Source organism: Watersipora subatra, chromosome 10 (genome assembly GCF_963576615.1).
Source record: "Watersipora subatra chromosome 10, tzWatSuba1.1, whole genome shotgun sequence".
Taxonomy (NCBI): domain Eukaryota; kingdom Metazoa; phylum Bryozoa; class Gymnolaemata; order Cheilostomatida; family Watersiporidae; genus Watersipora; species Watersipora subatra.
Genome location: NC_088717.1, coordinates 329,264 through 354,266, shown reverse-complemented (window position 1 = coordinate 354,266; position 25,003 = coordinate 329,264). Strand labels below are relative to the sequence as shown.

At 34.7% G+C, this 25,003-nt stretch overlaps 2 protein-coding genes across 3 annotated transcripts in view; both read left to right on the top strand.

Annotated features, from left to right (window-relative positions):
* LOC137405823 (amidase-like) overlaps window positions 1–7,370 on the top strand; it is a 29,614-nt gene extending 22,244 nt beyond the window's left edge. The window contains exons 9-12 of one of the 2 annotated variants that reach the window (XM_068092239.1): window positions 1,831–1,903; window positions 2,994–3,140; window positions 4,872–4,975; window positions 7,104–7,370. In XM_068092239.1, the coding sequence (XP_067948340.1) occupies window positions 1,831–1,903; window positions 2,994–3,140; window positions 4,872–4,975; window positions 7,104–7,208 (429 nt within the window). In that variant the 3' untranslated portion in view covers window positions 7,209–7,370. Of the gene's footprint in view, window positions 1–1,830; window positions 1,904–2,864; window positions 2,974–2,993; window positions 3,141–4,871; window positions 4,976–7,103 lie in introns of those variants that run through there. The other variant, XM_068092240.1, reaches the window with a different exon arrangement.
* A 771-nt stretch (window positions 7,371–8,141) lies between these two features.
* LOC137405612 (amidase-like) lies at window positions 8,142–24,819 on the top strand. Its single transcript, XM_068091933.1, has 12 exons — window positions 8,142–8,227; window positions 10,805–10,903; window positions 11,093–11,219; window positions 12,016–12,188; window positions 12,371–12,640; window positions 13,505–13,650; window positions 14,067–14,223; window positions 14,993–15,111; window positions 18,480–18,552; window positions 20,850–20,996; window positions 23,379–23,482; window positions 24,576–24,819. Exons 1-12 carry the CDS (start codon window positions 8,206–8,208, stop codon window positions 24,678–24,680), a joined length of 1,542 nt encoding a protein of 513 aa, XP_067948034.1. The 5' UTR covers window positions 8,142–8,205; the 3' UTR covers window positions 24,681–24,819.
* Window positions 24,820–25,003: the final 184 nt, after the last annotated feature.

Sequence of the window (25,003 nt, the reverse complement as noted above, 5' to 3'; positions counted from 1 at the left end):
AACACGGCAGCAATTTTGCTGTTTCAAACGCACCAATGTCGTTGGGCGCCGTAAAGAGGCGCGCTAACCAGATATGACGTGTTCTGTGTAAAAACGATGAATAGGTTATGTATAAAGGCGTGTACTAACCGGAGATTCCCGTTAATGCGCCCTAAATATCTAGTAGCGGCTAATAGTCGGAAAAGTACGGTACTCTATACGGCGGACACTCAATCAAACAGACAGACAACGATTGCCGTTTATATAGTAGATATATATATATACACATGTATATATACATGTATATATACATGTATATATAACTATGTTTATTTAGGTATATATAACTATATAAATTATAACTACATCTACATATATAAATCTACCGTAAAACCTCTAATAAGTCTAATTGAACGTCACCTCTAATTGAGCGCCATGGCGTTCAATTAGAGGTTTTATGCTAAGTGTTTGTATGTTGGTCATATGTCTAGTCATTGCAATAAAATACACTATTGAAAAATCTGCTTCGCATTGAAATTGAACTTGTAAACTCCAGTTTTGCAGACAGACATGCTAGCCACTACACCACGCAGTCACTTTACCATGCTACGGAACAATTGTGGACACACTTATTACCCCTGCCAATCTTTAATAGTGAATGATTAAAACATGCACGATTCACGCTTCAATTAGCGCGTTCGAACTGCTAGAAAAAACATGCCAACACTTCCCTAAATGTCATAAATATGCGTATATGTAGCATAAACTTAATTAAACTCCTAGCACACACAGGAATAAACAAACACCTTCATTTAAAAGGTAGAATGGTATATGTTGTATAAGTTGATTTAAGATAAATTTTCTGTGTTGAATCTTTTTTTATTATCCGTGCAAGGACAGAGCATCTATATATATAAAATAACTGTATGCCTGGCATTGCATGGGTATTAAAATAATTTGCTCAATGAATTTGAGCAACTTAAAGCTAGTCACTTAGGCTAGCTACTATATTGTTACCATAACGATATCATACCAATCGTTTCCATAATAAGAGCAGCATCCGTTCGTCCGAAGCCAGTTTGCGATTATGAGTGTGCTTATAATCATTACGTTACGCGTCATGATCTCCCATGCAATCACTATCTTCAAGTGTACTAGTAGTAACTAATAGCATTTTTGCAAGCCGTTCAAGCATGCATAGTTTTACCACTTTAATAAGTATGTGTACAATTAATCATTAGTACGGCTAGTTGGACATATAGTGTGAAGGATAGTATGTCAGTCTGAAGAACTGGACATTCCAGGTTCAATTCTAGTACAAAGTAGATTTTTCGTTCTCAAAACTTTATCGCTATAACTGGACATGCGAATGATGACAGACACCTGGATTTTTTATAAATACATGTATAAATATATGTGAAATCTATGAATGTGATCTATATATTTATATCTATAGATATATTTATAAATATATGTGAAATCTATGAATGTGATCTATATATTTATATCTATAGATATATTTATAAATATATGTGAAATCTATAAATGTGATCTATATATTTATATCAATAGATGTGTTTTACGTACTGTCTGTTATTCGTATGTCCAGTTATAGCAATAAAGTTTAAGGAATGAAAAACCAATTAGCGCGAGTATTGAACTCGAAACCTCAGTTCTGTGGACAGTTGTGGTATCCATTACGCATTATGGCCTATTTGCCACACAATGGAATAATTGTGCACCTACCTACCACACTGGCTTACACACATTGCCTGGAAAAAAGTTGACTTAGTCTGTCTAGGTAATCGTTTAGTATAGTTTAGTTTCATAATAGAGAGCCCGTATTTCTAGAGCCGTGCCCGAGACATGCAACCCACGGTGAAAGCTGCGATGCTGTTTGGAGAATATTTGCAAAGAAACGATGGTAAGATATTTATTTATACCTAAATTTAGTTGATGACGTACTTACTTTATGATAGACTGAGCTTATTGACTGAGTTAGCAGAACATAGTTGGGAAATGCATTTTCTAGACAATGCTCCGCAGTTATGAAGGTGCCTAGATTAATATGGGAATGGTGAGAAACTTAGATTTTTTCTTTTGCATGATTCACCAGAGATGCTGGATTGCAAACTAGTTGGATTTGATAGAACTGAGTGATTGTGTACATCAGCTGATGAGAACCTTTAAAAATGCTGGAAAAGGTGTCTGTACCAAATTGAAAGCACAATCTGGTAAATATTGATTTATTAAAAACTAAGAATGATAAGTCAAAAATAAAAATTTCATTTTTAGGTTCTTTGCTCAGCACAATACCAGCTACATCTTTCGTAAAGTATTGGATAAGAAAATAAAAAGAATTCTGTTACAGATGACTAGATTGCTGTTCTAATTAATTCTTTAAACTTTACACCGAGTCAACCATTTACAGCTATACACACATGTTATACACAGTCAACCATTTATATAGGTTACAGACAGTCAGCTATACACACATGTTATACATAGTCAACCATTTACATAGGTTACAGACAGTCAGCTATACACACATGTTATACACAGTCAACCATTTACATAGGTTACAGACAATCAGCTATATACACATGTTATACATAGTCAACTATTTACATAGGTTACAGACAGTCAGCTATACACACATGTTATACATAGTCAACCATTTACATAGGTTACAGACAGTCAGCTATACACACATGTTATACACAGTCTACCATTTACATAGGTTACAGACAGTCAGCTATACACACATGTTATATACAGTCAACCATTTACATAAGTTACAGACAGTCAGCTATATACACATGTTATACACAGTCAACCATTTACATAGGGTACAGACAGTCAGCTATACACACATGTTATTGCAGTAGAGCCACCTCATCAAAAACTAGCGTTCGATATAAGTCCCCCAGGAGTCGTCCTTTATTGGTCAGTGGATATGACATGGCTTCATCACGAAATGTTGTAGATAAAAAAGTAAGTATTTATTTATTCAGGTTCACAGGTGGTTGCCAGAGCAATGAACATGCGACCTACTATCAGGAAGGCTTATGATGATGTACTTCAGGCATACGACGCTCTAATTATGCCAACAATTCCTTTTGTTGCTCATAAGCTACCTAAACCTGGTCTATCCGTAACAGGTTTGAGATTACTCAATTACATCACACTCTAGCAATATCACTTCCTTGTGAGCTATACTACAGCCTCCTACTTTTATTTATTGATATAATAGAATATTTAGATAAGATATTATAGTCTTGATATAAAACCTCCTACTCTGACTTATTCAGATAATAGAATATTTGGATAAAATACTATAGCCTTGATATATAACTTCCTATTCTGACTTATTGAGATAATAGAATATTTAGGTAAGGTATTATTGCCTTGATATATAGCCTCCTATTCTGACTTATTGAGATAATAGAACATTTAGATAATATACTATAGCCTTGATATATAGCCTCCTATTCTGACTTATTGAGATAATAGAATATTTAGGTAAGACATTATAGCCTTGATATATGACCTCCTAATCTGATTTATTGAGATAATAGAATATTTGGATAAAATACTATAGCCTCCTATTCTGACTTATTGAGATAATAGAATATTTGGATAAGATACTATAGCCTTGATATATAGCCTCCTATTCTGACTTATTGAGATAATAGAATATTTAGATAAAATATTATAGCCTTTATATGTAGCCTCCTATCATGACTTAATGAGATAATGAAATATTTGGATAAGATACTATAGCCTTGATATATAGATAACACCCTTCTAATTCTCATACTAATTTTTGTAAAAGTTAATTCTTTAGCTCAACCTGAATTAACAATCATCTTTCATGAATAAAACTTTGCATTTTCATGAGTTTTTATTTACATAAACAAGACTTATAGTAATCCAGCAATCTAGATGTTCATGGAAATACAGGCTTTTTCTCATTTCTGATTTTTACTATAATAAGAACCATGTTCATTCAAAGCCTCACTGAAAACCTTACGAGAAAAGATTGTCCCTCACGGGAATCAAATTTGGATTTTGGATTTCCAGCTAAGCTCACTACCATCTGTGCTGCTCAACAACTTGCCATATTTACGATTAATTGTGTACATAGTTATTACACTCGATGATCTCCCACGGGGCACAGGACTGTCAGGGTACTAGTATATAATTATATGAGTGTCATTTTGTTATTAAATCACTGGTGGGAACTCAAAATGAAAGCACTAATGAGATGGGCCTACATGGGCCAGTAGTTTCATTTTCTCATTTCGGCCAATAGAATTAAATGTCTAGACCTGATACAAACTGCCATCATGTGATTCATTTTTCTACTCCACTACAGATGAATTACTAGTAATTATTTAAGTGCATGTATTTCTACATGCGCTTACTGTTCACCTGTGATAGGTTACATGCGCTTACTGTTCACATGTGATAGGTTACATGCGCTTACTGTTCACATGTGATAGGTTACATGCGCTTACTGTTCACATGTGATAGGTTACATGCGCTTACTGTTCACATGTGATAGGTTACATGCGCTTACTGTTCACATGTGATAGGTTACATGCGCTTACTGTTCACATGTGATAGGTTACATGCGCTTACTGTTCACATGTGATAGGTTACATGCGCTTGCTGTTCATATGTGATAGGTTTTCTAGTAAACAACAGAAAACTGTGCAGGTACCATCATACCTTTCAAACTAAACTCGCATTGTCTTCTCATCGTGATATTTATGTAAAACTTGCAGATGGTTTTGTCATTACTTTACACTAGACCTCTCAGCTAACAAGTTACTCTCTGTCACTGAACTCAATTATCTTCATTTATTCTGGTTGTTTATCTACTGTAGAGTTTATTAAGGAGGCTAAGGCATACAACCAAAATACACAGATGTTCAATCTCACCGGGCATCCATCTCTTTCCCTCAATGTTGGTATGGCTATGCCGAACGATGTAAGTCTAATATTTATGTGAATCTTACAAGACATTTTAGAGTTTTATGCTTACCACCTTGACATCTTCAGGAGTTTTTTAAAGGAGTGTATATATATACATGTACGTTGTCTAGAGAGATGTATACAAACGTTATTTATAGATGGGTTATATATATGTTGCCCTAAGGAGTGTACATATATTCTGTTTCAAGCGGTGCATATTCATATATAATATATAAACGGCGGTTTGTACATATATATGTTTATATATAATTGTATGTACGTACATACTATGTAAAAATAGTTTACATCAAGCTTTCAGCTACAGTCAATTTCGAGGATGCAATCTATCCCCTTTTCAGTCTGTCAGTCTGTCTGTCTGATAAGCAACTCATTCTCGCTGATTGTTGCTGGTATTTGGGCAAGCCATATTTGATGTGTAGGTTTTATGGTTTTCCAATGGTTATATATGCATATAGATATACATGCATCTGTTGTTCAAAGGGTACATTGATATATTTTGTGCATATATCAGTCATGAAAAAGTCTGTTTAGAATACTGCCATTAGTAAAGCTAAAGTGTAAACGTTGTAATATGATTAACTTTTTGGATGTTTGCCAACTCGGCAATCTCTAGTGAGTATCAATTTTTACATATTTCCCACGACCAAACAAGCGGAGCGAATGTTTGAGAGTTTTATGATAAATGCATGTGCACGCAACTCATGAAAATTATTCATCAACAACGTCGCAAACCCTTGTACCGAAATCTCATCAACAAATTTAACCATTTTAGTGTAGAGTCGTTTAAGTATAATAACGATACAAAACACATAAAAACATATTTAAATATGTTACCAAGTCTTTAAACATTGTCGAAATATTCCTAAACCTTACCCATCTGATCGGATTATACACAAATAGACAGATTAATTTGGTCGAAAATAGTTATTAAAACTTGCCAAGCCTTGCTTTTATCAAAATTAAGACCGGCAAACAAACCGCCGAGCGACAGAGAATGGAACCATTAAGTCGTGCGCATTTCACGAAAGAATAACGTGCACATTTCACCACTCTATAGCATTGGCGAATTGCCGAAGGTTTCTGTAATTAACGTAGAAGTACTGAAATTGTTTCCTTTTTGCCGATTTCAATGTAACTGACATTTTGGAAACTTTTGAGTACTTTGGTATTCTAACTGATGTCCAAAGCAGTGAAAGTAAAGGAAATGACGATGATATTTTTTTCTAACGATTCTTATGAGATTATTACAATATTTAATTATAAGTTTGGATGACTATTCAAGTGTAATAGTCACACTAACAACATCGATGATGGGCAATATGTTACTGTTATTATTTTTTCTAAATAGTTTTGTTGAATAGATGTTCTAAAAATCTATATAAATATCACAACTTCTTGATATTGTTAGCTATGGCATTTTGAAATGTAAACAGAATTGTGCATTGTTTTTCTATTATTACTGTATTACTATATTAATAATATTGGTTATTCTAATAATATCAGTGCATTTTACTTCTAATATTGCATTTCTCCTATTGCAGAGGGAGAGATATAAACATATACTCTTTTCCTTTCATTATTGCTGTTTGTCATGACCAAACACTTTTTAAAATAGATTTTCTAAAATTTATATAAATATCACAACTTCTTGATATTGTTAGCTATGACGTTTTGAAATGTAAACAAAATTGTGGATTGGTTTTCTATTATTACTATATTAATAATATTGGTTATTCTAATAATATCAGTGCATTTTACTTCTGATATTGGTCAATATTGCATTTCTCCTATTGCAGGGGGAGAGATATAAACATATAATCTTTTCCTTTCATTATTGCTGTTTGTTGTATATAATAACACCCATACCCAGTACATTACAGCTACCATTGCAGTTATCCTATTGCACTGCAGTGCCATTTGACTGCTAATATTGCATTTCTCAACCATCAGTACCCTTTCTTTTTTCCAATATCACTTTGGTCGTGGGCTGTATGACAGGGGAATTTCTAGTTAGTAATAAATTTATATGTTTAGGTAACCAATGAGATGGTCCATACTTTATTGTTTAGTTTTCTAGTATATCATATTTATTCATTTGTTTATTATTTTTAATTGTATTGAAGGGCGGCGCAAAGATGCCTGTTGGTTTGATGATCACTGGTAAACACTATCAAGATGACAAAGTACTTGACCTAGCATTTGGAATTGAACAGATGTTAAAGCAATAGATGATCTACAAAAAGAAAAGTCTACAATTTGAATTGGCCACCCACACCTTACAGAACTTCATTTGTCATTTATGTGGAATACAGACAATATATGTATATTGATATTCTATGCTCATATATAATATTGATGAATAATACAGCATTCCTGCATTCTTTCCAAAATGAATGATGGATGACTGCTTTAGTGAAGCAACTGTGTTAATTTTATCAGTCACTGAGCAGATAACTCCTTCCTTTTGATGAGTAGACCAGCTTCACTCTATTGGAGAGTCTGCACACATAAACATACATAGACACATAGACACCCACAGAAGCACAGAGACACACACATAGATACGCAGAGACACACACATGACACACCCAGACACACAGAAACACACGGACACACCCAGACACAGATAGTCACATATATAACCACACATAGACACAAACACTTGTATAGACTTGCAATATCACAAAAAAATTCTTCATGCTAGAGGTTACCCATAAATCAGTGTGAATATTGGTGACAAGAGTTAGGTATGTTCAATGGCCGTCCTGGTTGCTGGCTGTATATTCTTGTGGGAATAGATATATTATACTTTAGTTATTTGGGAAACTATGGCAAGCCAACTTTTCAAAAGGAAAACAGCGCTTGTCACCAACAGAATCAGCCAATGAGAGAAAGAACTATAAAGTTCTTAGAACAAATGGTTGCATGCTATGTTGAAAACATACTAAAGTTGGCGCTGCTGAAAGCTGCGGCAGAGTAAAAGCCAAGTAGCTGTCATGTCTGAACTGTACTGCTGATTCTATGGAGACTTGTTTACATCAGTGATACTGTTAGCTCACTATCTTGTCTATGGGACCCTAGATTAGCATATTTTTCTCTTGAGTTATTGCGTGTTTGTCTGCATATTTGTTGGCACTTGTAACCCTGGCTTATAAGCTGGTTCAGTTGCATATTCAGTCAAGCGTGCTACAGCAGTGCATTGCAGCCATTACACTGCAACTAAACATGGCAAGCTCAAGGAAGGCATGTAAGTAGGTTTACTGTATTTTATGCTATCCGAATGCAAAATATTATGTTGACAGGCTATTAGCAGGTCCGTTGTATGTTGATGTGGACTGGCTTAAACATTACAATATATATCCATATTTATCCCCTTTGTATGTGCAACCATTAGATGTGTATACACATAATAAGACTAGCCATTATACACTCATGTGTTTGGACCAGTTTTTACTAACCACAAATCGTAACTCTTACATAACTAGCCACTTAAAGTAGTCGACACATCCACTTTACCGTCTTGAACTTGCTAAGACCTGCTCTCTAGGGTATAAATACTTCTGTATGTATGGCTATGTTCATTCTTGTGCCCAATGCAAGACATACTACAACCTTTTCTGGATCTTTCTACAAGCATCAACTAGCTAGAAATCGTCTGCAATGCACCAGCATTTACAGGGCACCAGCAAACATCATTAATAAGGGAATATGTTGGCAATCTTCTAGTTTGAAGCAAGTTGGCTTGTTCTCTTCGAGCACTCTCTGCACCAGCAGCTGTGTCTCCCTGCACTCTCTGCACCAGCAACTGTGTCTCCCTGCACTCTCTGCACCAGCAGCTGTGTCTCTCTGGCCATTACTAGTTGTCTGAACCCAGAAAAATTGGTACGTTACCATTAAAAACCAGCAGCAAAATTAGAGTTGTGATCCCTGCAAACAGAGGGCCAGGGATTGGGCAACCTTCCTTAGCCTGCCTTTCTTAGCCTGCCTTTCTTAGCCTGCCTCCTTAGCCTGCCTTCCTTAGCCTGCCTCCTTAGCCTGCCTTCCTTAGCCTGCCTTCCTTAGCCTGCTAGCCAACCTCCACTTCAATGTACATGTGAATGCGTTAAGGTTCAGAGCTGGTGAGTGGTAGGGTAGGAGTGGGAAACTTGGATATTTGGTGCCCTTGAATGTTCTGAAGCACCAATGATATAAAAAAGTGTATCAATTGCCATTGTTGATTTATGATTGTTTGATTATTATAAGGTATTTCACATCTTTATTGTCTGGTGATACAAACACATTCTGAAGGCTGGCAGCAAGTCAATTCATTCTACTCTTGAACAAGTGAAAGCTTTGAGAAACACAAACAGCTATACTTTCCTTCTCTATGTGACTCTTACTGGGACTTACTTCCTATAAAGTGCATCAGAGAGACAATACTTTTTGCCAGGACTTAATATGTAAATGTTAACCTATGCAGGAAGCTTCTTATAGAAAGTTAAGCACCTATAAAAACACTCAAACTCTATGTCTATTACATACCATTATATAATTACCCTAAAGTTATGGTGTCATGTGACCGTCACATCACCATCCTAGACACTTCCAAAGTTTTGCTGGACGTGCTCAAACCTGGTGATTGTAAAGTGTGTTACTCATAGCTTGCTAACAAATATAGTAACAATATCCAGAGTGTTAAGAATTCTATATTTGAATTTTCTTCAATAACGACTGATTTGTATACAATATTCTGACTAAGTTGCAGAGCAAATATGAGTGGCATGTTTATCACCCTATAGGCTATATATGATGACATGAAATGATGATCATCATATGTCATGAGATGTGCGTGTACTTATGAGTCAGTATATTACAAATAAAACACAATTATAGCAAGAGTGTACTATAATAAAATATACAAGTGATTGACATGAAAAGATAGAGAAATGGGCATAAAGTTGTATAAAAACAAAACAACTCAGAGACAAAAGGTATGAAAATATAGTTTCGGCGGTTCGCTAGCAGATTAAAGATAAGTTTTTTCGTGACAAACTTCTCAAATTGTCCCTTGATTCAGATTATTTAGTTTGTATATACTAATTTAATTAATCTCGAAGTCCGTCATTCGGTGTGTCCAGCTATAACTATTAAAATCTAGGGATGAAAGATTCGCTTTGTGCTGGATTTGATCTCACCATGATGCTTCACCATGATGCTTCACCAAGCAATAACCAATTAAGCTACCAAATATAAACCGTAACAAATACATTACCTGCCACCAGTGATGTAGTGCTAACCTTTTTTTAACCATAACTGTAAAGTTGAGATAAGTGGATGTAGGCAAACCGTGGCAAATAGATTACCTACCATGGTTTATAAGCTGGTTATTAATAGCCGTTCAACGTCAGGCAATCCATTAGTGAGTAGATAGATTAGCTCACAGACAGAAGCTTTGCATCAGACAGGTTTAGTAGGAGTTGTGTTATCCTAAAGTGAGTGATGCATAAATTTCTATTTTTATCCTTTGGCAATTAAAGCTTGGCTAAAGTTGCACATGGCAAGTTGGATTAGATCTGTTTCATTTGCATAAAGTATGTATTGCTGAGCTGGTAACATAATTTGGCTGTCAACAATTAGGTGACCTGCATGTCCCAGTTTGGTTTGTCAACTCTCCCATATTAACAACACAGAGACTATCGTGGCTCTAAGACTATCATAGCTCTAAGGCTACCATAGCACCACGGCTATCATAGCTTTAAGGCTATCATAACACTGAGGCTATCATAGCTACTCATATCCTGTAAAATTAAAAATATTAGCCTACATTTGTTTTTATTATATTCAGATACGCCCCTGGTAGAACCCGCAACGGAAGAAGATGTTGAGAATATTTGTGAAGACCTAGGGCTAGGTATCAACGAGGAAGAGCTCGAGGAATACCGAGGTTTGTTCCTATTATACGTAGTTTCCTTATTAAATTATTTTTATTCAATAACCATGTGCAGTGGTGCAGATGGTAATGGGATTGGCTGAGACGGTTCGGGTGAAGTGCAATCTTTTTTGTAACTTTGTTAGTGTGTCTTCGGACAAACAGACATGGCTATTACTATAGTAAAGATTATATATTTCCTAGAATGGCTGAATGAAACACTGAGTGGTTGCGACCAGATACAGAACATAGAAGAAGAGACAATACCTGTCCTGTACCCGAGGGTCCCAGGGGTGAAGCCCCCTGCTAAGGACAACATCTACAATGCCTGGTACGCGTCTAACAGTTTTAATGCCTTACAATATTCTATCTTAGCTTCTGATACAAATTATACCAGAGTGTTCATGTTTGTAGAGTAGATAGAGGCATGTTATTTGGACTCCTCTGTCAAACATCAGCCCTGTTGTCAAAAGAACTCTGGTAATGACTGTGAGACCTTCTGCGAATGTTTCATTTAAGACAATAAAGTGGTACAGATTAACTGCTTTAGGGTAATGATTGACATGACATCTGTTCTAATCTTCAAGAGAAAAATATCTGATGCTGAGTAAGAAAACCCTTTTAGCAATTCCATCATATTTATTTCTACTTTGAAAATCAGCAGTCACCACATCTGGCAATATCTGATTGTACAGATGCTGCTATTAAGAGGTGTACTGGGATAAGATAGAGTTGTGAGACTGTTCATGACTTTACAAGGGTTATGATTGAAATAGGATTGGATCAATTTAAACCAACGATTTAAACCACCTGGTGTGGACCACGTGGTTTTAACCCGGTTGAATCAGGTCCAAAAACTCAACATTTCATTGGTTTTTTCACTTTACTTCAAACTTTATTGGTAATATAATAATATATCGGTAATGGTTAACAATAATTATTGATAGAAGACCATTCATTGTTATTTTAATACCAATATATGTAGAAAACAAATACAGGATAGTGATCAATGACGATAGGATCAAATGAGTCAAGCTTCATGAATCTGTGAAAATAGAAAAGAATATTCTGAAGGAGTTACTTTGCTCTATTGATAGTCCATTTTATAAAAAAATTGGTATCTGCAGGGCAAGCTCGGTTATTATCAAGGGTGAGCAGGATGGTTTACTTAGCGGTAGGATAATAGCTATCAAGGACAACATATTTGTTGCTGGAACTCCTCTTAAAAATGGCTCCAAGGTCTGGGATGGATACACACCAGAGTTTGATGCAACCGTGGTGACCAGAATCTTACAAGCAGGTGAGACAAGGTTGGATGTTTGCACATCTACATTTTATACATTCGTTAAACAAATTTAACACGATTAAAACCAGACCTTCAGCAGAAATGTTTGTGCAGATTTAATTATGGAAGGGGAAATGTTTGACTCGCCACTCTGTTCACAACCCTGCTAGAAACTCATACTAGATTTTATATTACAGGAGGGACAATCGTTGGCAAATCTACCTGTGAGAGTCAGTGCTTTTCTGGAAGCAGTTTCACAAGTCATGGTGGGCCAGTTAGAAACCCTCATGACACAGAGAGATCAGCAGGTGGTTCGAGCTCAGGAAGTGCTGTGCTCGTCGCTACTGGTGAAGTGGAAATGGCTTTAGGAGGCGACCAAGGTGGCTCCATACGCCTTCCAAGCAGCTGGACTGGTTGTGTTGGATTGAAACCTACATGGGGACTCGTCCCTGTTACTGGGTCATTAGGTAGGTTGTCTTCATATAATTAAAACTTTTATCTTCAATGTACTAGAAGATTTCACAGAGCAAAGTAACATTGTCACTGTTGTGCTAGCCAAGTCCACATGAATCTTCACTCAACAAATGGAGTACAGAAAGCCCTTGTCGCTATAGCAACAATTAAACAACAATGATGACGTTGAAATCCTTAAAACTGAAATCACTTCGTTAACTCAGCATAATATTCACTGCAATGTTCTTTGACAAAACCAAAATATAATTAGTTAGCATTTATTGCAAGATGCAGTCATTGCCCTAAGTTTTATATTACATATATACGGCAAAACCTTTTTATTGCGATACAAAGATTTAGTTTCAGCGAACAAGTCTGACAAATTTTTGTGTTTTCTCTTCAAATACAATCTTAATGTAATAGACACATGATAGATGAGGAAGTCATGTTGTTTTCTCACTTGGTATAACCTGAAGTTTACACTCAATTTATTGGAAATAGAATGTTTTACCCTCTTGTAGAAGGACTGTTTTTTGGTTGTGGCATGTTAGGATAGGTAGATATACAATATGACATATTAGATACAATATTTAATAGAGGCTTAAATATTATTATAGAAGAAGCAGTAAAAGAAATACAGTAAATAATGAAGAGATTTGCATAGAGAAACGAACTTGTGATCAGACAAGTAACAGTGCAGTCTACAGACCATTTGAGGCCTCTGCTATCATTCATACTGTAGTTAGATAACAACCTACAACTGCTGTCAAGTGTCAATAGATTCTAGTACTGTATAATGTAAATAATCCATTAGAACTTTTCTAAGCTGTGAAGATAAGATTTAGTTAATACAGTGTTCTTATATATCGCTTTGTAAGGAATGATGCCGGCGGTTGATCACATCGGACCAATGGCCGCTACAGTGACAGATGTAGCACTTCTCTTAGAGGTCATTGCTGGATACGATGATGGTAGAGATCATAGACAGAGACCAGATATACTCAAAACTCATTACAGCGAATTGGTATGCAATGATGTTTTTATTACCATGTTTTTTTAAAAAGAATTATAGCTAACCGTGAGACTGAGAAATAGACAAGGTGTGCTAAAGAGAGAAAACGTCTAAAGTCTAAAGAGAGAAACACAAAAACTGGTAAAAGATAAATTTAGGATTGTTTACCTTTTATTAGACTTCCTATACATGGATCATCAATTCCTAAACATATCAATTACCTAACTGTCAGTATACGGTAGACGGTAGACAAACTAGACTAAACATGCATAGCAGGTGAGCGATCAGTGACATTGTAACAAACAAGACAAGACAATTATCTTAATGATATGAATTGAGGAGGCCATTTTTACAGCTCACTGTACAAAGACTGATACGCAGCTGGTATGCTCAGCAATACAACAGCACAACTCAAATACTTTTTGTAGTTAAAAGGAGACTTGTCGGGGAAAAAGTTCGCATCAGTGAAGGAAGGATTTTACAATGCTACTGAAGAAGTCAAGACTGAGATCCAAAGTGTTGTTGATAAAATGAGGGCCGCTGGCGCAACTGTAGATGAGATAAGCATTCCTTTACATTCAGATGGTAAGCTATTGATATGTTTAGTCTCATAAATTTTATACCATCGAATCTCCTACAAACAAGAGTTGTTTCGATACAAACATAAATCTACAAACTTTATTACTCAAATTGACCTCAACGACTCAAGTTACAGTTAGTAGCTTGAATTCTTAGACTCTAAAGCTATAACTTCTTAGAGTGAGGTTGTATGTAACAGTTCATGTAGCGATTATGTCATCACAATGCCTTGTATGTGGCTGCTAGTGTTAATTTCGGCTTTGTATGGACCTATTAAATGGTAGTATGAAATTATCAATCACTATTTATTGGTTGCCAGAAAAAATATTGCACTTGATGGAAGTTTTATTTTGAGTAAATTTCCAGAATGGCACAAGTGTGTTTGTCACTTAAAAAAGTAGCCAATGAGGTCGAGTAACACAAACTCAAATGCTGATGCCAGTAAAAGTAGGAGTGCGTACATTGGCTCCTACAACAATGAAACACGTTGACCTGTATAACCATTTCTTCATATGATTGGTGTTAACTTGAAGAAGAGGTAAATGTCCAGGGGCTGCACTAGATACAGTACCTATATCTTTGAAAATGTTAGAGCTAATCCCTTTGATAACTCACACTTTAATTATCTCTCAATGTCTACAGATACACTCACCTGAACCTGCTATCCTTCATGCCTTGTCATGTTGAAAGTTTTATGCTAATGCTTGACCGGGCCAAAAGTCATTGCTTGTTTCAAAACCTATACAGATATGCTTATCATATTTACTAACCACAGGCAGCGCTGTGTACGGTGCTCTGCTGGCATCCATGTATGATAACATGATACGAAATCATGGTCAGGCATCAGGATACAATGAGTTCTATCAGGTCTCTGCTATGAAACACTCATTCAAGGTATGTTGCACTAAAACAGGGATGACCAAAATATTTTGTTAGATGGCCAAATTTTAGAAATCAAGCAGTCTTTTTCATTATTATAATTTCCTCTATATATATCACTATATTTTTATAACTATATATATATTGTTATATATTTAACTATATAAATACAGTTTTATATATGTATAACTATACAAATACAGTTATATATATAGATATACAACTATATATGTATAGTTATATATACATAACTATATTTCTATAGTTATATATAACTATATTTATATAGTTATAAAAATATATAACTATATAAATATAGCTATATATATATAACTATATATGTGTAGTTATATATATATACAACTGTATATGTATAGTTATATATATATATAACTATATTTATATAGTTATATATATATAACTATATTTCTATAGTTATATATATAACTATATTTATATAGTTATATAAAATATATAACTGTATTTATATAGTTATATATATAACTGTATTTATATAGTTATATATATAACTGTATTTATATAGTTATATATATAACTGTATTTATGTAGTTATATATAACTGTATTTATATAGTTATATATATAACTATATTTATATAGTTTTATATATAACTGTATTTATATAGTTATACAAATATATAACTGTATTTATTTAGTTAAATATATAACTGTATTTATATAGTTATATATATAACTGTATTTATATAGTTATATATATAACTGTATTTATAACTACATATATAAATCTAAGTGTTTGTTCATTGTTTGTATGTCCAGTTATAGTGATAAAATATACTATTGAAAAAACTGGAATTGAACCTCGGGAACTCCAGTGATGCAGACAGATTTGCAAACCACTACGCCACACTGTCACACTGTGTAGTAACTGTGGACACTGTTACTACACTTGCCAATTTTTAATGGTGATTGGTTAAAATATGCCCAATATTTGAACTATGAATACATGTTTGAACTACTAGAAAAAAAAGTATGTGCAACACTTCCCTAAATGCTATAAATATCTATATATATTTCTTAAAGGTTGACTTGCAACAAAATTCACATTACAGTTATTTGATACCAAAATATTCACCATGTCTTACTCTGTTGTGGTGTAGGTGCAAAATATGTGGGAAGGTGATTACAAGCTCTTAAAAGCTAAAAAGCGAACAGTTAATCGCAGCCACACGAGACCGCCGTAGTTTGGATTCTCTATCCAAAACGGCTCAAATGTGATGTAGTTGTGTATGGGAGATGGTTTCTGTTTACACTTTCATGCAACCTTATTCGTCGAAATATTTTCACAAATATGCTGCACGCATTCAATAAAACTACGTCTATTTTTCTTACGCGTCTGTTTTATCGTTATTGTAATGCTGTCACTTTTAGCACTGATATCTTATAACTTACCGTAAAAATTCATTAAATTTTTTAACCTTACCTCGAAGGAGTACATATCATTGTCTGATAATCATGACGAGCCTGTTGGTCACTTGTGATAATTGAAAAGTGCTGCAGAAATTATTTGCAAAGTATTGGGTCACATGATCAGATTACGACTTGATGATTAGATCAAGCCGAAACAAAACTGTAAAGTAGCGAGCATCTATATTTGATACGGGGTCTTCGGTAAAACCCGAAGTGTTTGTCATAAACTAGTGCTACGATAAGTTTTATATTGAGCTTTTTATTGACCTTTCAATTCACGTGAAAACATCACGTGACAAGACAATAACCAAACTGTAATTCCTACGTCAGAGAAATAAACAGATTCCAATCTACGGCGGCTTTTCGTCTTTGACCTTTTAAGAGCTTGTAATCACATTTCCACATATTTGGCACCTACAACACAACAGAGTAAGACATGGTGAATCTTTTGATACCAAATAACTGTAATGTGAATTTTGTTGCAAGTCAACCTTTAATTAACCATTAACAACCTAAACCATCGAAGGTCATTAACTATATTTTTATTAGGAATAATCTTCTCATCGAATCATTTTAACCTTGTCATGTTTTTAAAATAATTGGGCTGATAATAACGAAAGGCTGGGTATCATTTAGTGCATCTATGTATATAAACTACCTAGATGCCTGGCATCGCATAGGTAATAAAATAATTTATTGATAAATTTGAGTAACTGAAGCTAGTAACTTGAGCTAGTTTAAATCGTTACCTTAGTCAGTGCTGATCATTCTGTCTGAAACAAACTTGTGCTTTTAATAATTACATTACATGTCATGATCTCTCACACAATCATGATCTTCAAGCACATGAGCAGAAACTAATTTTGTAATCTTTTTAAGCGTGAGTATTTTAGCCGTGTGAACACATTAGTACAATTATTCATTTTTATGGCTAGTTCAACGCATACTGTAATGAATAGTACGCTTGTCTGCAGAACTGGAGGTTCCATTCAATTTCAGCGCAAAAAGGGATTTTTCATTCCTAAAACTTGTTCGCTATAACTGGGCATACTGATATAATACCACATATACTAATATATTGCATATATAATTATATGTGAAATTTATAAGTGTCATCTATATACGTATCTATTTCTCAAAGTTTGTGTGCGTGTGTGTGTCTGTTTCTGTATGTCCAGCTAGAGCTATTAAAATCTTTCAATGAAAAATCTTAATCGCCGAAGATTTGATCTCGAATTATCCCGTTCACCAGTCCAGTCCCTTACTAAGTTAGCCACACAAGCTTGATGGGTTCATTAGGCATTATATGTCGCTATGAAGGTGCAAATACGCTACCGCTTTCCATAACGGCGCAACATCACAGAGAGCGGCAGTGTAATTTCATGCGTGCTCAGTTGTGAGTCGTGAGAGCAAGTAGTTAGCTCTTACTAATAAACTTACTCAAATTAGCCATTGGCAATGTGCCAGGCTAATAGAAAGTGGCAGGCAACAATATTGCCTCTCATTTTTATAAGAAAGACTGATTAACGATACTTAATTAACTTTACCTATTAATTATACCTATTAACTATACTATATGATAGGTAATAAGTCTGTGGTTTACAACCTAGTTTTTATTACCTGAGCAATGCCAGGTATTCTGCTAGTATATATATAGAGACATGTTTTATATACTGTTTGTCATTCATATGCTCAGTTATAGCGCTAAAGTTTTAAGAATGAAAAAACCACATTGTACTAATATTGAACTCATAAGCCTGGTTCTGTGGAAGGTGTGGTGACAACTACACAACACGCCTACTTGCCATACAATAGAAAAATTGAGCACTTTCTTATTACACCAGTCTACACGCATTGTCTGCAAATTTTTTTTATGTGTTTTGAGGTTATTGTGTGGTACAGTACAGTTTCATAATAGATAGCCCGTATTTCCAGAGTCGTGCCCGAGACATGCAGCCTATGGTGAAAGCTACAACCTTATTTGGAGAATATCTGCAAAGAAATGACGGTAAAACAATTTTGCCTGACTTTATGACATACTTAATTTTGACAGACCAATTTTTCTGATCAATTCTTTAAATTTTACATGCGTTATACACAATCAGCGATTTATATAAGTTACAGACAGTCAGGTATACACATGTTATACATATATAGTCAACCATTTACATGGGTTACAGACAGTCAGCTATATACACATGTTATACATAGTCAACCATTTACATAGGTTACAGACAGTCAGCTATACACACATGTTATATATAGTCAACCATTTACATAGGTTACAGACAGTCAGCTATACACACATGTTATATATAGTCAACCATTTACATAGGTTACAGACAGTCAGCTATACACACATGTTATATATAGTCAACCATTTACATAGGTTACAGACAGCCAGCTATACACACATGTTATATATAGTCAACCATTTACATAGGTTACCGGCAGTCAGCTATATACACATGTTATACACAGTCAACTATTTACATAGGTTACAGACAGTCAGCTATACACACATGTTATACATAGTCAACCATTTACATAGGTTACAGACAGTCAGCTATACACACATGTTATATATAGTCAACCATTTACATAGGTTACAGACAGTCAGCTATACACACATGTTATATATAGTCAACCATTTACATAGGTTACAGACAGCCAGCTATACACACATGTTATATATAGTCAACCATTTACATAGGTTACAGGCAGTCAGCTATATACACATGTTATACACAGTCAACTATTTACATAGGTTACAGACAGTCAGCTATACACACATGTTATACGTAATCAACCATTTACATAGGTTACAGACAGTCAGTTATACACACATGTTATACACAGTCAACCATTTACATAGGTTACAGACAGTCAGCTATACACACATGTTATACGTAATCAACCATTTACATAGGTTACAGACAGTCAGTTATACACACATGTTATACACAGTCAACCATTTACATAGGTTACAGACAGTCAGCTATACACACATGTTATACACAGTCAACTATTTACATAGGTTACAGACAGTCAGCTATACACACATGTTATACGTAATCAACCATTTACATAGGTTACAGACAGTCAGTTATACACACATGTTATACACAGTCAACCATTTACATAGGTTACAGACAGTCAGCTATACACACATGTTATACACAGTCAACTATTTACATAGGTTACAGACAGTCAGCTATACACACATGTTATACGTAATCAACCATTTACATAGGTTACAGACAGTCAGTTATACACACATGTTATACACAGTCAACCATTTACATAGGTTACAGACAGTCAGCTATACACACATGTTATACACAGTCAACTATTTACATAGGTTACAGACAGTCAGCTATACACACATGTTATACGTAATCAACCATTTACATAGGTTACAGACAGTCAGCTATACACACATGTTATACACATAGTCAGTCATTCACATAGATTACAAACAGTCAGCTATACACACATGTTATACGTAATCAACCATTTACATAGGTTACAGACAGTCAGTTATACACACATGTTATACACAGTCAACCATTTACATAGGTTACAGACAGTCAGCTATACACACATGTTATACACAGTCAACTATTTACATAGGTTACAGACAGTCAGCTATACACACATGTTATACGTAATCAACCATTTACATAGGTTACAGACAGTCAGTTATACACACATGTTATACACAGTCAACCATTTACATAGGTTACAGACAGTCAGCTATACACACATGTTATACACAGTCAACTATTTACATAGGTTACAGACAGTCAGCTATACACACATGTTATACGTAATCAACCATTTACATAGGTTACAGACAGTCAGTTATACACACATGTTATACACAGTCAACCATTTACATAGGTTACAGACAGTCAGCTATACACACATGTTATACACAGTCAACTATTTACATAGGTTACAGACAGTCAGCTATACACACATGTTATACGTAATCAACCATTTACATAGGTTACAGACAGTCAGCTATACACACATGTTATACACATAGTCAGTCATTCACATAGATTACAAACAGTCAACTATACACACATGTTATACACAGTCAACCATTTACACAGATTACAGACATAGGCAGCTTTACACACATGCTATACACATTTGCACATTTCTGCACAGTCACTTCATAGAAAAACTAGAGCTCTATGCAAGTTCTCAGTACACATGCTTTACTGGTCAATGAGTATGACATAGTTTCATAAAGAAGTGTTGTGGATAAAAAAAGTAACTCTTTTGTTTATTCAGGTTCACAGGTGGTGGCCAGAGCAATGAACATGCGACCTACTATCAGGAAGGCTTACGATGATGTACTTCAGGCATACGATGCTCTAATTATGCCAACAATTCCTTTTGTTGCTCATAAACTACCGAAACCTGGTCTATCTGTAACAGGTTTGAGATTACTCAATTACATCACACTCTAGCAATATCAATTTCTTGTGAGCTATATTACAGCCCCTTTTTCTGACTTATTGAGATAATAGAATATTTGGGTAAGATACTACAGCCTTGATATATAGCCCTCTATTCTCACTTATTGAGATAATAGGATATTTGGGTAAGATATTATAGTCTTGATATATAGCCCTCTATTCTCACTTATTGAGTTAATAGGATATTTAGATAAAATATTATAGCTTTGATATATAGCCCCTATTCTGACTTATTGAGATAATATAATACTTAGCTAAAATATTATAGCTTTGATATATAGCCTCATATTCTAACTTATTGAGATAATATAATATTTAGATAAGGTATTATAGCCTTGATATATAACCTCCTATTCTGACTCATTGAGATAATAGAATATGTGGATAAGATATTATAGCCTTGATAAGTAGCCTCGTATTCTGACTTATTGAGATAGTAGACTATTTAGAGAAGATATTATAGCTTTGATATATAGCCCCTATTCTGACTTGTTGAGATAGTAGAATATTTCGATAACACCATTCTCATACTAATTTTTTTTAAATAAATTTTTGAGTCAACTTGAATTAACAATCATCTTTTATGATTAAACTTTGTATTTTATCATTTTTTATTTACATAAACAAGACTTATAGTAATCCAGCAATCTATATGTTCATGGAAATATAGGCCTTTTCTCATTTCTGATCTTTACTATAATAAGAGACGTGTCGGTTTGAAGCCTCACTGAGAACATTAGGAGAAAAGATCATTTCTCACGGGAGTCAAACCTGGACTTTAGGTTTCCAACCAAGCTTGCTACCATTTTTGCTGATCAACCACCTTTCCTCATTTATGATTAATTGTGCACATAGTTATTACACATGATGATCATCAAATCACTTGTGGGAACTCAAAATGAAAGCACCAATGTGATGGGCCTACATAGCCCAGTAGTTTTATTTTCTCATTTCAGCCAATAGAGTTAAATGTATAGAACCGATCGAAACTGCTATCATGTATGCGATACATTGCTAGGTTACACACCCTTACTGTTTACATGTGATAGGTTACACACGCTTACTGTTTACATGTGATAGGTTACACACGCTTACTGTTTACATGTGATAGGTTACATGCGCTCACTGTTTACATGTTATAAGTTACATGCGCTTAGTGTTTACATGTGATAGGTTACATGTGCTTACTGTTTACATGTGATAGGTTACACGCGCTTACTGTTTACATGTGATAGGTTACATGCGCTCACTGTTTACATGTTATAAGTTACATGCGCTTACTGTTTACATGTGATAGGTTACATGCTCTTACTGTTTACATGTGATAGGTTACACGCGCTTACTGTTTACATGTGATAGGTCACATGCTCTTACTGTTTACATATGATAGGTTACACGCGCTTACTGTTTACATGTTATAAGTTACATGCGCTTACTGTTTACATGTGATAGGTTACACGCGCTTACTGTTTACATGTGATAGGTTACATGCGCTCACTGTTTACATGTTATAAGTTACATGCGCTTAGTGTTTACATGTGATAGGTTACATGTGCTTACTGTTTACATGTGATAGGTTACACGCGCTTACTGTTTACATGTGATAGGTTACATGCGCTCACTGTTTACATGTTATAAGTTACATGCGCTTACTGTTTACATGTGATAGGTTACATGCTCTTACTGTTTACATGTGATAGGTTACACGCGCTTACTGTTTACATGTGATAGGTCACATGCTCTTACTGTTTACATATGATAGGTTACACGCGCTTACTGTTTACATGTGATAGGTTACATGCGCTCACTGTTTACATGTTATAAGTTACATGCGCTTACTGTTTACATGTGATAGGTTACACCCGCTTACTGTTTACATGTGATAGGTCACATGCTCTTACTGTTTACATATGATAGGTTACACGCGCTTACTGTTTACATGTGATAGGTTACATGCGCTCACTGTTTACATGTTATAAGTTACATGCGCTTACTGTTTACATGTGATAGGTTACACGCGCTTACTGTTTACTTGTGATAGGTTACATGCGCTTACTGTATACATGTGATAGGTTAAATGCGCTTACTGTATACATGTGATAGGTTAAATGCGCTTGCTGTTTACATGTGATAGGTTTTCTAGCAAACAACAAAAACCTGTGCAGGTACCATCATACCTCTCAAAGTAAACTCGCATTGTCTTATCATCGTGATATTTATGTAAAACTTGCAGATGGTTTTGTCAGTACTTTACACTGGACCTCTCAGCTAACATGTTACTTTCTGTCACTAAACTATATTCATGTTTTCTTTTATTGTGGTGGTTTATTTTCTATTGTAGAGTTTATTAAGAAGACTACGGCAAACATCCAAAATACTCAGATGTTCAATCTCACTGGGCATCCATCTCTGTCCCTCAATGTTGGTATGGCTGTGCCGAAAGATGTAAGTCTAATATTTATGTGAATTGTACAAGATATTTTAGAATTTCATGCTTACCATCTTGACATCTTCAGGAGTTTCTTAATGAAGTGTATATATACATGTACGTTGTCTAGAGATGTATACAAACATCATTTGAAGAGGGTGTACATATATATTGCCTTAAGGAGTGCACATATATTTTGTTTCAAGCGGTGCATATTCATATGTAATATATAAACAGCGGTTTGTACATAAATATGTTTATATATAATTGTATATACGTACGTACTATGTAAAAATAGTTTACATCAAGCTTTCAGCTGCTGCCAATTTCAAGGATACAGCCTATCCTCTCTTCACTCCGCACTGTCTAATAAGTAACTCACTCATGCTGGTTGTTGCTGGTATTTGGGAAACCATATTTGATGTGTGGGTTTTATTGCACTCAATGCTCCAGTAATTATATACTTACTAGCTGTGCCTCTCGACATTGCCTGGGTATTACATATCAGCTTATAAACAATGAGAAGTAATGAGAGTTGCCCAATACTTGCTATTAGCCTGGCACAATGCCAATGGAAAATCCCAGTAAGCTAGTTAATAAGCGCTCGGCTTCTAATGAAGGTACGCCATGACGTTGCATCAGCGTGGTCCAGCTAAAGCTATTCTAATAATAGCTATAGCTGGAGGGACACACATTCATACACACATAATTTTAAATATATATATATATATATATATATATATATATATATATATATATAGATATATATATATATATATATATATATATATATATATATATATATATATATAGATATAGATATACATGCATCTGTTGTTCAAAGGGTACATTGATATATTTTGTGCATATATCAGTCATGAAAAGGCCTGTTAAGAATACTGCTATTAGTAAAGCTAAAGTGTAAATGTTGTAATATGATTAACCTTTTGGATGTTTGCCAAACCGCCAACCTCCAGTGAGTATCAATTTTCACATTTTTAGTAATAACTTTAGATGTTTAAGTAACTAATGAGCTAGTTGATATTTCATTGTTTAGGTTTTTAGTATATTTTATTTATTCATTTGTTTATTATTTTAATTGTATTGAAGGGCGGCACAAAGATGCCTGTTGGTTTGATGATCACTGGTCAACACTATAAAGATGACAAAGTACTTGACCTAGCATTTGGAATTGAACAGATGTTAAAGCAATAGATGATCTACAAAAAGAAAAGTCTACAATTTGAATTGGCCACCCACACCTTACAGAACTTCATTTGTCATTTATGTGGAATACAGACAATATATGTTTATTGATATCCTATATTCATATATAATATTGATGAATGATACAGCATTTCTGCGCTTTTTTCTAAAATGAATGATTGGACGACTGATTCAGTGAAGCAACTGTGTTCACACTATCGGTCACTGAGCAGATAACTCCTTCCTTTTGATGAGTAAAGACCAGCTTCACTCTATTGGAGAGTCTGCTCACATAAACATACATAAACATGCACACATAGACATACAAAAAC

What these genes read in the sequence shown, in the direction of transcription:
- LOC137405612 (XM_068091933.1), top strand. Translation starts at nt 8,206, where the DNA reads ATGGCAAGCTCAAGGAAGGCAT. An exon ending in GGCAAGCTCAAGGAAGGCAT is followed by an intron (nt 8,228 to 10,804) that starts GTAAGTAGGTTT and finishes TATTATATTCAG; the next exon opens with ATACGCCCCTGGTAGAACCC. An exon ending in GACCAGAATCTTACAAGCAG is followed by an intron (nt 12,189 to 12,370) that starts GTGAGACAAGGT and finishes TTTATATTACAG; the next exon opens with GAGGGACAATCGTTGGCAAA.